At 39.5% G+C, this 14,496-nt stretch overlaps 1 protein-coding gene across 2 annotated transcripts in view; it reads left to right on the forward strand.

Moving 5' to 3' along the window:
• Ntrk2 (neurotrophic receptor tyrosine kinase 2) overlaps positions 1-14,496 on the forward strand; it is a 364,133-nt gene that overhangs the window by 67,102 nt on the left and 282,535 nt on the right. For both annotated transcript variants that reach the window (XM_048331472.1, XM_048331481.1), the window contains exon 10: positions 12,602-12,637. In XM_048331472.1, coding sequence (XP_048187429.1) covers positions 12,602-12,637 — 36 coding nt within the window. The remainder of the gene's footprint in view (positions 1-12,601; positions 12,638-14,496) is intronic.

The following is a 14,496-nucleotide window of genomic DNA, read 5'->3' on the forward strand; positions in this document are numbered from 1 at the left end:
CAACTGGACTGGTTTTATCCTATGTGTATTTATTCTGGGGTGCAAGGTGAAAATACAGTAATAACATGGGAGAGCTGCTTCTCAGGTCAAGAGTAAAATGAAAGGGGAAAGCTGGTGATGGGAAAGGCTTCAATGCTATTGGCCAAAGCCACGACAAGGGCCAAAGACATCTGCTACTCAAAAAGGTGAAGGGGAATGAAAAATTTTGAATAGGTATTTGACGTACACTGGATTTCTAATTAGTATAGTAGTTAGTTCCTAAGGAAAGGGTTATTGTTGTTGTTATTGTTATCTCAGTGTTTAATAAGATTTCATTTCGTACCTGTAGTGGCAAGACTCATGAAAAAAATCATGAGCTGATAGACTTCAGTTGACTCATGATAAATTTTAAGTTGTATGTTCTACCCTCTTATCCATTTGGAATGCAGAATCCTGCCTCCTCATCCATAGATCCAATACAATGTATTTTTTCTTTTGCTTACCTGGACTGATTGAATTGAGCCACTTAAAAAAAAAGTCAAACCTGGAGTTGTTTTCCAGTAGCAGTAATAGGATGGGGGAAAGATAGCAATGCTGTGACAAGAGAGTTCCAGTGTATGCTCCCATAGCAGGGGACAATTGTCATCCCTCTATCTGGTTCTCATGTTGTCCTTTAGTATTCCCCTGTGCTCAGTTTTGTTGCCCAAGTGCTTGCTCCATGGGGATGGCTGTGTTTGGATGTTGGAACTGTCCATGGTTAGAACTGTACATGTCATTGATGGGAGTTAGTCAAAGGCACACAAAGGTGACCGGCAGAGGTCAGAGGGAAGGCTTAGCAGATATGAGCTGGTGGCTTATGGGGCAGTGACACAGACAAAGGTGATTCCACACAAAGCCACTTCGCCAAGCAATAAAGAATAATACACCAATTTTCATTACATAAGAACTTCTTATTGCCGGGCATTTTACTGATTATCTTTCAAATACGCTTCTTTGGGATATTCAAAATGGGATTTGGATGATCTAAGGAAGATTTATAAACAGCCCTTCAACGAGCACATAAAACAAACCAGGTTTTCATGCAACATTTGGATGCCTTTGGTCATTGTAGTCATTCCCATTAAAGTGTCCTCTTCATTGGGAATATAGCTGTTTGGGTGGGCTTGCTGTAGTAAATCTCTTATTGCCTATGAACAACATCTTATAGGACTAAAGCTGGAAATTCTAATTGGGAAAACAGCTTTTTGTTTATTTGTTCCTATTATTTTTATTTGTAAGTAACTTTAGATTTACAGAGAAGTTGCAATGAGCATATTCCCTACCCCCACACATGTTTACCCATTGCTAATGTCTACTGTACAGTGGTACATTTATCATAATAAAGAAATTACATTGGGGTATTATGATTCACCCAACTTCAACTTTCTTTAAATTTCACTATGAACAGCCTTTTGAAACTGTTGCAAGTGAAACTTGATTCAGGGTGAAGATTGAGTTTAAAACTGTCAGAGGCAGATTCTTTGATATCTGTGTGGTACAAAAGCAGTAGCTTCTATTCTTTTTAATGAGATTTTAAAGGGTATTCTTTTGAACATTTCTATATGGGGTTCATATTTGCCAGAACTGAGCTTCTTAACCATGTGGCCTCATTTAGATAGATCATTTCTCTTAGTTTTAACCTACCTAATATTGGCAAAGGATTGTTTTCAGGCATAAACCTTCTAGTTGCTCAAGTATTCTTTTTATTGATTAAGGGAAAAGAAAGTAGCTACTCAAGAGGCTGAGATCTGAGGATCTCAGTTTGAAGCTATGTATGGAAGGGACAGGAAAATCTGTGAAACTCTGATCTCCAATTAAGCATCTAAAAAGTTGGAAGTGGAGCTGTGGCTCATGTGGTAGAGGGCTAGTTTAGAGCAAAAGAAGTCCAGTGCCCAGGCCTTGAGTTTCAAGCCCCAGGATCATCCTTCCCACCCACCTGCCCCCCCAAAAAGGGAAGGGGGAACAATCCAGCTAAATTTCATAAGGATATTCTCTCTCCTTTTCTCTCTTATTCATTTATTCATTTTTATTAGGTCTTTAAAATATGGTATCTGCTTTGGAAAAAGACTGATTTGTTTTTCTCTTTATTTATTTAAGGATTAGCGATCAAAGAGTAACAAATGAATGCAGATATGATGGTGACTTGGCCCAGGGTGACAGTAGTAATAGCTGGCTCCCTGGACCAATAAACAGTGTGACCAGTGAGAGACTGACCTCACTTGACTTGTGGGATAGAGTCTTTGTGGATATTTATGAGATTAATGGATTTATGAGATTCATAGTCATAGCATTCAAAAATGACCTTATTTAGAATTGCTTTCTTTTCCTCTTAACCTCTCTTAAAAACAAGTAAAAAACCAAACAAACAATATAGGAGAAAGAAAAACATTTCCCTGAAGTTCTTTCCAAGTTTAATGATAGCAGGTCAAATTTGGCTTTAGATTCTTTCTGTGCTTCTATTAACATCATATAGCAATTGGTGAAGAAGTTCAGTGCTCACAAATCTTTTTAATAAGAAGTGTGTACTTGGGGGAATGCTAGTCCATTTCTGTAAGATCAGCACTGGGGAGTCTGAAGCAGAAGGATCATGACTTCAAGGTTCAAGGTACCTAGTGAGACCCTGTCTTCAAAAAACAAGAAACAAAATTAACAAAAACAAAATGCCTTATCCTTAACCACACTGGTTTTGATGAAGTGCTTTTTCTTTTTGTTACATGTTTCCTGTTTTACAAGGAAGCAGGCAAACCTGGACTTATCATGAAGCTCTTTTACACAGAGCCAGAAGAATAATGGTCAAAATTCTGGCATCTCTTGGAGGGCATGCCCCTCATGCAACTTACCACTGAAATGCCAGGGGATAGCTACTTTGCTTAGAAATACCATTTTGAGGACAGAGAATGAAGATTGGTGTGTTTTTTTTTAAAGAATCAAAACATGAATAAATGAAAATCAACCAAAGTCCCTACAACAGAAACTGGTGAACAGGGAACAGGATGGACTGATTGGATGTCTTGGTTGTCTTTGATCCTGGGTGGTGGAGAAACTGCATGAATGAAAGGCAGCAGTCCTTCTCTTGGAGGAAGAGTGGGCAGCTAGACCTGCAGCCAGCATCAATCCAGACCCATGCTACCATTCATAAAATGTGAGGGTGCAAGGTAGGCACAAAGGAGAGTGATCCAGCAAACTAAAATCCATGTGAAATGTCTTTTGAGGGTGCTGGGACCACCACAGATGTGTTACCATGGAAACAAAGGGGTTATCTAAGCTTTAGATGTCACTACTGCCTTCCCTAGGATCATTGAGAAAGAGAGCAAGGATGTCCTCAGACCCCAGACTCTGCACTGAGTATTTTGGATTTCACATTTAAGAACTGAAGTCAGTTCTGGCTAGTCTGGAGTAGTATTTTAAGCACAAAAGACAACTTTCAGCTTCCAAATGAAATCTAGTATGCATCGTGTTCTTCTTTGTAGCACACTGAAAAGCACAACTAGGAACCATCACATGAGTTTTATCTTCCTTTGTCCTAGTAAAGTCAGTTCATGAGGACTAGTCTTCCTTGGTCCTCAGCTCAGTAGTCAAATAGTTTCCTACACCTTACTGCAATTTGCAATCAGTGAGGGACTTTTCACTATTAATTCACTTTATCTCATTTTTAAATACACGTTTGTGACACCTTTAGCAATTCTGATTCAATGGCTCTGACTGGATGTTGTGTTCTATTCTTATTTTTATGAGATATCATAAGTAACCAGAGGTGAGTGTCATTGCTCTGATTCATGCAAGGTTTTTCTGCTTATAATTCTTTGGTGATCCTAAGCTTCAGACAGAATCTCCATTTAGAAATCATATAACCTCTGCTGGGCACTGTAACTCACTCCTGTAATCCTAGCTACTCAGGAAGCTGAGATCTGAGGATTGCAGTTCACAGCCAACCAGGGCAGGAAAGTCCATTAAATGCTTATCTCTAATAAACTACTCAAAACAAACCAGAAGTGGAGCTGTAGTTTAGTAGTAGACACTAGCTTTGAGCAAAAAGAAACTCAGGGATAGCACCAAGGACCTGTGTTCAAGCTCTAGGATCTGCACAGAAAAATGAAAAGAAAAGAAATCACATAACCCATCTGAGCTAGAAATCAGTTTTCTGGATTAGATCTCAGGGTCAAGTTCCTCTTCTCTCCTCCTCAAATTCAAGCTGACAGGATAGGTGAGGGCTGTAGATTGCTAGGGTTTTCAGCCCCTTTGTTGCCCAGGTTAAAAAAGGTAAGACTAGCAAATGGAACTTTGCTTGCTGATGGCTTTGTGCTCCTAAGAACTGGGAATGTTCAATACTGTCCCCTGGGCTTTCTACCATGGGAACATTTATGAGTTCTTGGAGATGGTTCTGTCTTCAGTTCCCATGATGTGAACAGATATCTCACTTGAGCTGGTGGAAGTTAAATCCTTCCAGGAAGGAGTTTTGTGTTACTGGGGTATTGATGTCATCACTCCATGTAGCCCTAGAACCCAAGACTCCCTGCTAAGACTTTCTCCCCTGCTATCTCCACAGGGTCCTTAGTACTGGAAGCCCTTGTCTTGACAACTCTGGGTGCACAGCTTGAAATTAAAGCAGCTGCAAACAGGGTTGCAATTTGTCTTGGATTTCCCTGTCAGGAGTCATGCCAGTTCCTCTGAGCCTTCCACCTCCCAGAAACACAGTGAAAGATCTCAGAGTAGTTCTGTGGAAGCACCCTAGAGGGAAGAGTAGTGTGGTAACACTTCCCGAAAGAAACCCCTTTTTTAATGTTAATTCTTCCTATTCTTTCCTACTGAGACTAGTTGAAGTCTCAAGGTGAATTAGCTGTTTCAAAGGACATGGCATAGGTCCAGTTCCTAGTCAGTTCCTTTATGAATTTTACCCCTGAGTGCCTTACATCCACATTGTTGGCTAGAGACTCTGTTTTAGTGCCCTGTTATTCTACAGTCTGGGGGTTCTGAACAATATGTCATCTCCCTCTGGAGGTCTGAGAAACATTATAAACTGTGCTACCCTATGTAGCAGGTTACAAAGCTCAAGGCACGATAGATCTTATTTTTTAGTGGCAAGGGGAGGTGTTGGGTGGGGAGAGGATAATGAAAAATACTCCAACCACCCAGAAAATGATAAAATGTGGAGAAATACTTAGCTCTCCATTCATGCTCCATGTTCCTCTTTGTGGTTGCCTTCATCTTGTCCTGAAGGATCAGCTTTGGATTCCCAGGGATGTCCCTGTCTTGGTGTGAGATATGAGGAAAGAATGGGCAATGAGATCATAGACCACCCCCCTCCCCACCAAATGTTTTCTTTTTTGAGATATCACTGAACATTCACTGGAATAGTTATTCCAAGTGATTCCTTTTGGAGGTTCTGGACTTTTAGTGAGATACATTTCTGTCTTTTGCTTCCATCCAAATAACTGTATTCAGACCAGATGTATGAGCTTGGAATTGGTTACATATGTGCTTGGAAGAGAAGAAGCTTTGTCGTGGGGAAAGGGGTTTTGATTTTTTATCTGATTCTGTCTCAAATCTGAGCCATCTTCCATCACTTCAGTGGTGGCTTTCTCTCTCAAATATAAGGTTCCCACACCTACTTGAAAGCTTGGAGTACCCAATAGATTATAGGAAGGAGCTCCTTGCCTCTCTTGGTGCCGTTAGGGAGAAACTCTTTACCCAGAAATGCTTTTGTTGTGGCAATGACATTGCTTTCCTTATCCAGAAACTTGGACTCATCAAGACTTTTTTTATTTTATTATGTGAACTTTCTTGGCCTTTACAGAGAAATCAAAGTTAAAGTTCAGTTCCTAGAAAGGGTACATAAATGCAAGCTCTTGTCAGTGCCTGAGATTTCCCCCTCCCTCATTTCCTCTTCCTTTAGAATAGGGGCTAGAGCTATGTCACAGGGAACAAAGGAAAACACCTCCTTCTTATCCTTAACATTTTCTTTCTCTCCTCTCTTTTTTCCCGTCCTTCCTTCTTTCCTACACTCCTTCTTTTCTTTCTTCTCTTTTTCTCTCTCTGTTTCTCAGTCTTCCTTTTCTTCTGGAAGTGGCCAGATATGCCCTGTTCTCAGTATTTGTGTAGCTAGCTTTTGCCTAATGCTTCATTGACAAAGGATCAAATCAGAGCCATTTATTATCACCTATATGGCTCTGAGCAGTTTTCTTGATGTTTCCATGGATGTGATCTTGCCAATGCTACTGGTCCATAAACCACACTTTGGATAGTAAGGATGGTTCATGGTACTCTGCAGACCCTGGAAAAGCCTCTAGGAGAACTGGTCCAGTATCTATCGAAATGACTTGGCTGACTTCTGAGGAAATCAAATCATAACAATGATAAAAACACACAAATGATAATTCGTAGAAGTGCCTTCTAATTGGCTTTGGAAGAGTAAGATAAACTCAATAAATGACTTATGGAGGTTTAGAAGACCGAAGAAAAGTTAAAGGCAGTGATTCCAGGTGCACACATATACAGATATGGGGTTATCTAAGGATTCTCCAAAGATCCTGATGTATCTTATTTAGCTTACAGGCAAGAAATAAAGGCTTTTCTAAGATGAAATTGATCCTCCCTGCGGCTGTCATTGGAATTCAATCCTCCCTATAGAAGTTCATGAAGTCTCTTCATGAACAGGCAGATATTCATGGAGACTAAGTGAAGATTAGATGAGATGTAGATTTCTTTCTGTTTTTAAAAGCAAACTTTGAAATAGAAATTAATGTCAGAGAGATCGCTTACAGTTTGCTCTGAAGAAGGAGCCTTTCTTAGCATCTTCTCTTCAGCTAAGTTCCAGGAACTCTGAAGGTCAGATATTTCTAAGTGTGAACATGTTGATTCAGAGTAGATTGTCTTGTCAAAGTCATTACCCAACTGATGTCATTCTTAAGGCTTGAACAAACCTACCAGAGAGCCAAATGATAAACTACTCTTGTCTGGAAGCTTCCATTCCTTAGGCAGTCTATAAAGAGTGTCTCCCTGGCCCACTCACTCAGGAAGAATGTCACAGCTCCAGAATGCTCATTCACATAGCAGTGGGAGTTAGTGACTTATGCTTCCTAATTCAGGAGCAGTTGTCTCCAATTCAAAATGTGCGTCAGGAACAAACTATAAATATTGGAAGAGTTTCCCTACAGCTTCTTCTGTGTCATTCTATCCAAAGACTGATGACGTCTGGATGAACTAGAACTATCTCTCTCTCTGTGTCTGTCTCTGTGTCTGTCTCTGTCTGTCTGTCTGTCTGTCTCTCTCTCTCTCTTTGCTATGCTTAGACTCTCCCCCCAAACTTACAGATTTAGGTTTGGCCTCTTTAGGCCCAAGAACATAGGTGAAGAAATTTCTCTTAACGTTATACATTGAGAAGATAGAGCATCATCTGCCCCTGGCACTTGTTCCTTAGGCCATTTGTCAAGATCCTTTCTTTCTTTTCCTTTCCTTTTTTTTCTTTGTCTTGGTGATGACAGTGAAGAAAATTCTATCTAGTTTTCTGCCTTAAATAACTGAGAAGAGTCTGATTTGGCCGTCAGCGTGTGGTGATCATGATAATTAAGATTTATACTTAAATAGGTCCTTCTCAAGAGAACTAATGTTAATTAATTATGTGTCTCAAAGCTCCCAGAGAGTTGCCAAAGTCAATGCTATTATCCTCCTGTCCTATGGAAGCTACCTTTGTTACAGAAAAAGAGAGGGATTCCTAATGCTGAATAGAAAATTCGTGGCTGAGGCAGGAATGAAACCCAGAAGTTGGAACCCCACGTTGTCCTGCTTTGCTGCTCAGGAAGCAAAGAAGAAAGGAGGATCTGACTGTCAAAGTCAGACCGCCATTGTGAATTAGAAAAGCACTGTTGACCAAAAGCAAGGACGATTTATTTGAAGAGACCAAATCTTTTGCTATTGCTTTATCACATGGAACTCTTTGAAATGTTTTTCCCCCCTAAGATCACACTAAACAGAATCTGCAAATAGAATGGTAAGAAAAGTCTTTCTCTTTTTAAGTCTTTTAGAGGGAGACTACATGAAGAAGGAGACAGAAGTATGTTCCTGACCTCCACTGTTATTTTTATCTTGGTGACAAAAAACAAAACAAAATGACTTCTACTGTCAGGATACCTCTCTTCTCTCCATAAAAAAAAATTCTTAGAAATGAGCATTTCCTTTAACCAGAGAGTCTTACTATTAATAAGTCACAGTGGTTTACTTGTGAAGATTTACAGTCTTACCATGTAGTTGAAGTACAACTGAGCTTGGGAGCTAAATAGAAAGACCCTTGCTTTAGGTTAGCATGGAATGAAGAGGCTGGTGAAGATCTTTGCTTTGATACTACGGGGGAAAAAGTAAAATCTCAGCGCTGTAAGACTGGTCTCTCAGAGGCTCTGGCATTGCCTGTTGATCCCGGGTCTCTGTGAGGAGTGCAACTGTGGGATGATGCTCTTGTCACTTGGGATGCTCAGGCTGCACTCTGGATCTGTGACTAGTCCCATCATTCTTGGCAACATTCCTGAGCTCAAGAACAATACACAAATGCACGTGACACCTTAGAACAGACTGGGCCCTTCAGAAATCAGAACCTGACCATGAGGCAAGGAGAACTTGGTACTTTGTCCCCACCTTCATCATAACATGTTGCATCTTTGACATTTGATTGTGGGATGAAATAGCCTACTGTTGATGGAAAACAGCAGTGAACTGAATGGAGCTCCCAGATTTCCAGATATGATGTTTTAGGACTTGGCTGGGCTCTGGCTGCTTAAATCCTATATTTCCAATCATATTCAAAGAAACAGAATAATGCTCTTCAAGTCTCTACTACAAGGGTGTGACTCAAGTCAGATGTGACTCATTCATCTTTCATTAATTCTTTTGGTTGGATTTCTTTCATTCCCAGTGAGCTTATAGTCCTGGCTATCTCCAACAGGGCTCCTTAACTTCAAGTTTGTAGTAGTGTAGGATAAAATATTTAAATTAAGTTAAAGAAATCCGCTTGGAATTAGACTTAAAGGTGGCAGGAATAACTTCAAAATGTAGCTAGTATTGTCAGGAGTCAGAAAGGAAAGCATAGGTTCTTTAGTTGTCTGCATTTAAAATGCATTACTGCACCTTGTTTTTCATGAGTGTGAGACCTGTATATTCACTCTGTGCTCGGCTTCCTGAATCTGCATCCATGGAAGGATTTTCTTCTTGTGGAAAGCACAGTCTCCATCACACAGTGTGGTATGCTAGGAAGGGAAGGGAAAACTACCATTCTTCTTCCTCCACTGTCTGCCTGCACATTTGACAATCTTACACTGCATTTAATTATTTTTGACAATGAAAGCAAAGTGGTAGTATTTCTCTCATCTGGGAAAAATGAAATTAGAAAAAAAACAACACTTTTCAGAAAGTTTAAATGTAGCCTAATTGTTTCACTGGCAAGCTCAACAGGAAAAAGTATGCATGGATATGAATTGTAAGTTTGCAAAACCAATTTTTTTCTAGGTTCTGGGATAACTTGTTTATTGGTGATTCTCCCCATCCCCCAATCTGATGTTCTTTTTTTCTATTGCCAACATTTTCTATGCTGAGTTTGATTTGATGGTCTTGGATCTTCCTAGATATTATGTGTGGGTAGGAGTTTGGGTGTGTTCCCTTTCTGGATGTAGCGTATGCATCGTTTTAATATGAGATCATTTTAGTATGTGGCTTTGGTAAGTATGACTTAGAATGGGTCTTTTAAAATGTTTTCATGGACTTATGTGCATAAAAGTAAACGATGAGCCAGATATGGTGGCTCAGACCTATAACCCTAGTTACTCAGGAGACTGAGATCAGAAGGATTGTGTTTTAAGGCAAGACCAGGTGAAAAGTTGGTGAGACCTCTCTCAACTAGTAAGAAGCTGGATGTGGCAGTGCTTGATTATCATTCTAGCTCTGTGAAAAGCATAAAGGAGGGTTATGGGCCAGCCCAGACAAAAAGCAAGACCTTACTTGAAGAAAAATAAGGAAAGCAGAAAGGGTCTGGGGCATGACTCAAGTGGTAGAGTATCTGCCTAGCAAAAATGACATACTGAGTTCAAATCATAGTACTACAAAAATAGATAAATAAGCTAATTACAATTCAATGTTGATCACAGACCACCCCTTCCATGTGAGATTCACGAAGATATGAGAATACATTGTAGTGACAAATTAATTCCTCCCAGGTTTAACTGTGAAGATCTCATATTCTGGAGAAGAAAGCCTTTGGGCCTGGACAAACGAAATAAATCTGGCAGGGACTGCTCCAATTTTAGAACTTAAACCCAAAAGTTGCATGAATCTCCTTAGTCTCAGGGCAGTCTAATCACTCTAGAATCAAAGTCCTCATACTTACAATCCCCAAATTTCTAAATATTATAACTCAAGTCAGAAATTGTGAAATAAGATAATTTCTGCCCTCCTACCTGACAAGTGTATGTTTGTAATGACCTGGAACAATGGGCTTGAAGCTCGATTTCTCAGGCTCTTCGAATTCATCCAAGAACATAGTGGTATTGGTTGAGCTGGACCCAGGCCATTGGCCTCTGACCCGTGACTCCAACAGTCCAAAGAATGGCTTCCCTGGTGTGCATGTGGTCAACCAAACCCTCCTCTTCTTTTGGTCACTAACTTTCTCTTGCAGTTTGGTCTGAAGGTTTTTGTTGAGGGCTGAGGCTGTTGCTCAAGTGGTGAGGATGTGGTTCAGATGGTAGAGTGTCCACCTAGAACGTTAACAGCATGGTGGCATGGCCATATTGATTGGCAGGCACAGGTTTAGGGAAGAAAGATAAGAAGAGGAGTTTGGGTCCTGGTTACATCAAGTGAAGTTTAGAAATGAGGGATAGCCCTGTAATACGTGTGCCCCTGCAGACCAAGACTGTGTGTGGAGGTACACAGTGAAAGGACTGCAGAGTGACAATCTCAAATACCCTATCACTGAGCAGCTCAGAGAAAGGTTTGTGCCCTTGGGGTTTTAGAACCTGCTCTTTAGTAGGGGTGGCAAATCCCCCATGGGACGGAAAACCTCATTTAGTCTAGGGACTTTTAGAGTCTTTGCAAAGACAAAGGACTTCCGAAGATGGATGAATGCTTGAAAAGTGGCACCAGGAAGTCTGATCCGGGGACCACTTTAGGGCTCTTAGTTCAAGGGAAAGTTAAAAGTCTCTTTCCAGGAGTGTCATATCAACTATAAATAATCCTGATAATACATATTGAGAGTATAACTGGAAACCAAATGGACATGATGTTCAGGATAATAAGGATCCTGAAAATACAACTGAGATTTATGAGTGTCAATGACTTTGCAGAAGCGGTAGGTGCACAGGCTATGCACCTATATATTTCACATGGCACCATCACAAGCTATACTACAAGAAAAGTGTTCTTGGAGTTGTGCAAAAAGCAAGAATACCACAGCAATTTGCAGTATCTCTAAATCAAAGTACAGAGCCATCTACTTATTTTTTTTCCTCTTGGTAAACAGATAGACTCCTAGTTGAAATGTGAACATTAGGGATATTTTAATTTGATTCTTCATTTAGATTAACCTCGATTATTCCCAGGGCAATACATGAGAAGAAACTTGGCTCATTTTACTTTATTTTAATGGTATTTTTTTTTCTGCTGAGCACTCAAAAGTAAAATGAAAACAGAGTAAGCTTTATGCTTTACAAGTCTCACCGTTTTACATGGAAAGTAGAGGCAAAAATATTTCAAAGGGTTTGGAAATTTATATTTCAGTCACTGAAGTGTTGGAACAAGATTTAATATAATTGCCAAGTAGACTTGTACATAAAGACCCCAGTTAGCTGCTCTCAGAAAGTGTTTTGCTACTAATTGTTATTGGAGATTTGCAAGAATTTTAAATGTTTTCTTAGCATGTTTCATGGAAATGCTTGTAAGCAGAATACTCTGACCTTCCTGGTGACTACAGAATCATTCACAAAATTAAGCTGATCTACTCTCATATTTTTATCTAATGTAACATTCATTTATAATCTTGTCCATTGATGATTGAAATGGGGAAAATACATGTTATTTCTTTCTGTGATGCTTTAGGGCAGGGATACTGTGTTTTCATCCTTCACATCTCTTGGATATCTGGGAAGAGAGTAAAGTTAGGCTGCAGATGTCATTATGTCAGGTGTTAATCAAATGTTCATGAACATTATATATAGCTTGACAGTAATCCCCAAATGGTCACAGAAATTAAAAAGTATTATGCAAATGACCTATTTCTGGGATTAAAAATACTAAAATTAGAGTTCATATGGTCAACCATTATATATATATATATGTAAATACATATTTGTCATAGTTCATTGATCTTTGAAATGATTTTGATTTCTCATTATTCTTTACTTTTTTGGAGGGTGGAAACTGTAGGTCTGGAAAGGAACAGGGTTAACACAATGCAAACAAGTATTTCAGGTGTAATTTAACTTTCCTGGAACAGTGAATTTGATTGTGAAATCCTCATTGTATACTTAGCACATTTTAATTGGTATAAAGAGTAGTTTTTTTTAACTCGAAAGTCTTAACTTACAAGTCTTTGCTCTGTTTTGTTTTATAGGTGCAAACCCGAATTATATTGATCTCATTTATGATGGTAACTATCACGTTTTCTTTTCTGTTTTTTTTTCTTCAAAACAACATTTGTGTATAATGAAACACATCAACTGAAAGAAGACCTTTAAGCTCGGTTAAATATATACATTAAGCACTACATAGGCCAAAATAACATCTCAAAAAAATCACTCAGTATTGATGGCTGTTTTCCCTTGATATTTACAGTGCCTGTAAATAGCACTTTCTCTCGCAGCCTCTGTTCTTGGAAGTACTAAATCCATTCTGCTGGAACAGACATTTTGCTTCCACAATTGGGAACTAATTACCTGTTTAAAAGCCATGACTACCAAGAAAAGGGAGGTATATCAGTTTCTGGCTATGACAGTAAAACCAATTCAGAACTGTTTCTGGTGTAATGAGAAGTGTGGTCATGGACAGACACTTTGAAGGGAGGGCTGGCTTCAGACCTGGCTATCCGGGCAGCTCAACTGTTATGTATCACTGGGGACTCCCATTCACCTGCGTTCAATCCCCATCCCACAATGGCAGCTTTGCTGAAAGCTGGTTCTCCTTATGGCTGTAGGTCGATGCTGGCATTGAGCCATTTCCAATAACACTGAGGAGAGAGTAGAGAGTCTAGTGGTGACAAAGAAGCAGCTCCTCAGAGGCTCACCAAGCCCTCTTTGTACTCAGATAGAGAGTCCATAACCCCAGCTACTTGGGCGACAAAGATCAGGAAGATCATGGCTCAGGGCTAGCCCAGTCAGAATGTTTGAAAGATCTCTTCCTAACCACTAACAGGCTGGGTGTGGTGGCATGCACCTGTCATCTCAGCTATGTGGGAAGTATAAATAGGAGGGTTTTGGCCCATCCTAGCCCAAGCAAAAAGTGAGACCATTTAAAAAGTAACCAAAGTCCCAAAGATGAAAGTTGTGGCTCAAATGGCAAGAGTCCCTGCCTAACAAGCTCAAAGCCCTGAGTTCAGTTCTCAGTACTGCCACAGGAACAGAAACAAAAACAAAAGCAATCTGTTAAGGCATAGTCTATTTAGCATTACTGAGAAGAGAGATGGATTAACCTTTGATTAACTAGATCTATTCCTGGAGTATGGCTCAGTTTCCTTGGGGGTGGGATGCTTGAATTCTAAACGACGTGAAATACTAAGGAAAGTTAGAGGGGAGGAACCCAAAAGTCCACGGTAGCAGCCTTTGAGTGTTTCATGTCTACTTTGCTAGTTTAACCAAATGCCAAACATTCATTACTGGGTGTAAAAACCCATCTTTAACCCATTTCTAACAAACCACTTCTATGATCCCAAGGCCACAATTTTAGTGGAGAGGCTACATTTCAATATTTAGCTTGGGATTGAAGAAAGGTAAAAGGCCTGTTCTTCAAGAAGTGTACCCACTGCCTTATATGAAACTGTAACCCCTCTGTACATCACTTTGACAATAAATAAGTAATTATTCAGAAAAAAAGTATACATACAGGCACTCATCTTTCCATTGGTATCAATTCCCATGTTGGGTCTTTGGGCAAAAATGTCATGATTTTAAACCATGAATTTTAAATGGTTTAAAATTTGCATGGGTGGCTGGCTATAATATAACATCAACAAACAAAATCTGTTCACATCTGAAATCACTAAGTGTTGTGTTTACAATGAATGTGGTGAAGATGTGTCATTTTTCATTATGAGTTAAACTGCAAAGCAATAATAGGCACCTTTTCTATTTCTTTTCATTCATATTCAAAGGAGCATTTTGCTAATAAAAAGATAATTTAAATCAAATATTCCCAAGGCCAAAGGCTTATTTGGGTCTGAGTTGATGAGGTAGCCATTCAGAATGTGAATTAAAGTTGCTGTACCTGCTTGAAAGTCAATATATAGATATTGAT

This window comes from Perognathus longimembris, chromosome 1 (genome assembly GCF_023159225.1).
Source record: "Perognathus longimembris pacificus isolate PPM17 chromosome 1, ASM2315922v1, whole genome shotgun sequence".
NCBI lineage: Eukaryota > Metazoa > Chordata > Mammalia > Rodentia > Heteromyidae > Perognathus > Perognathus longimembris.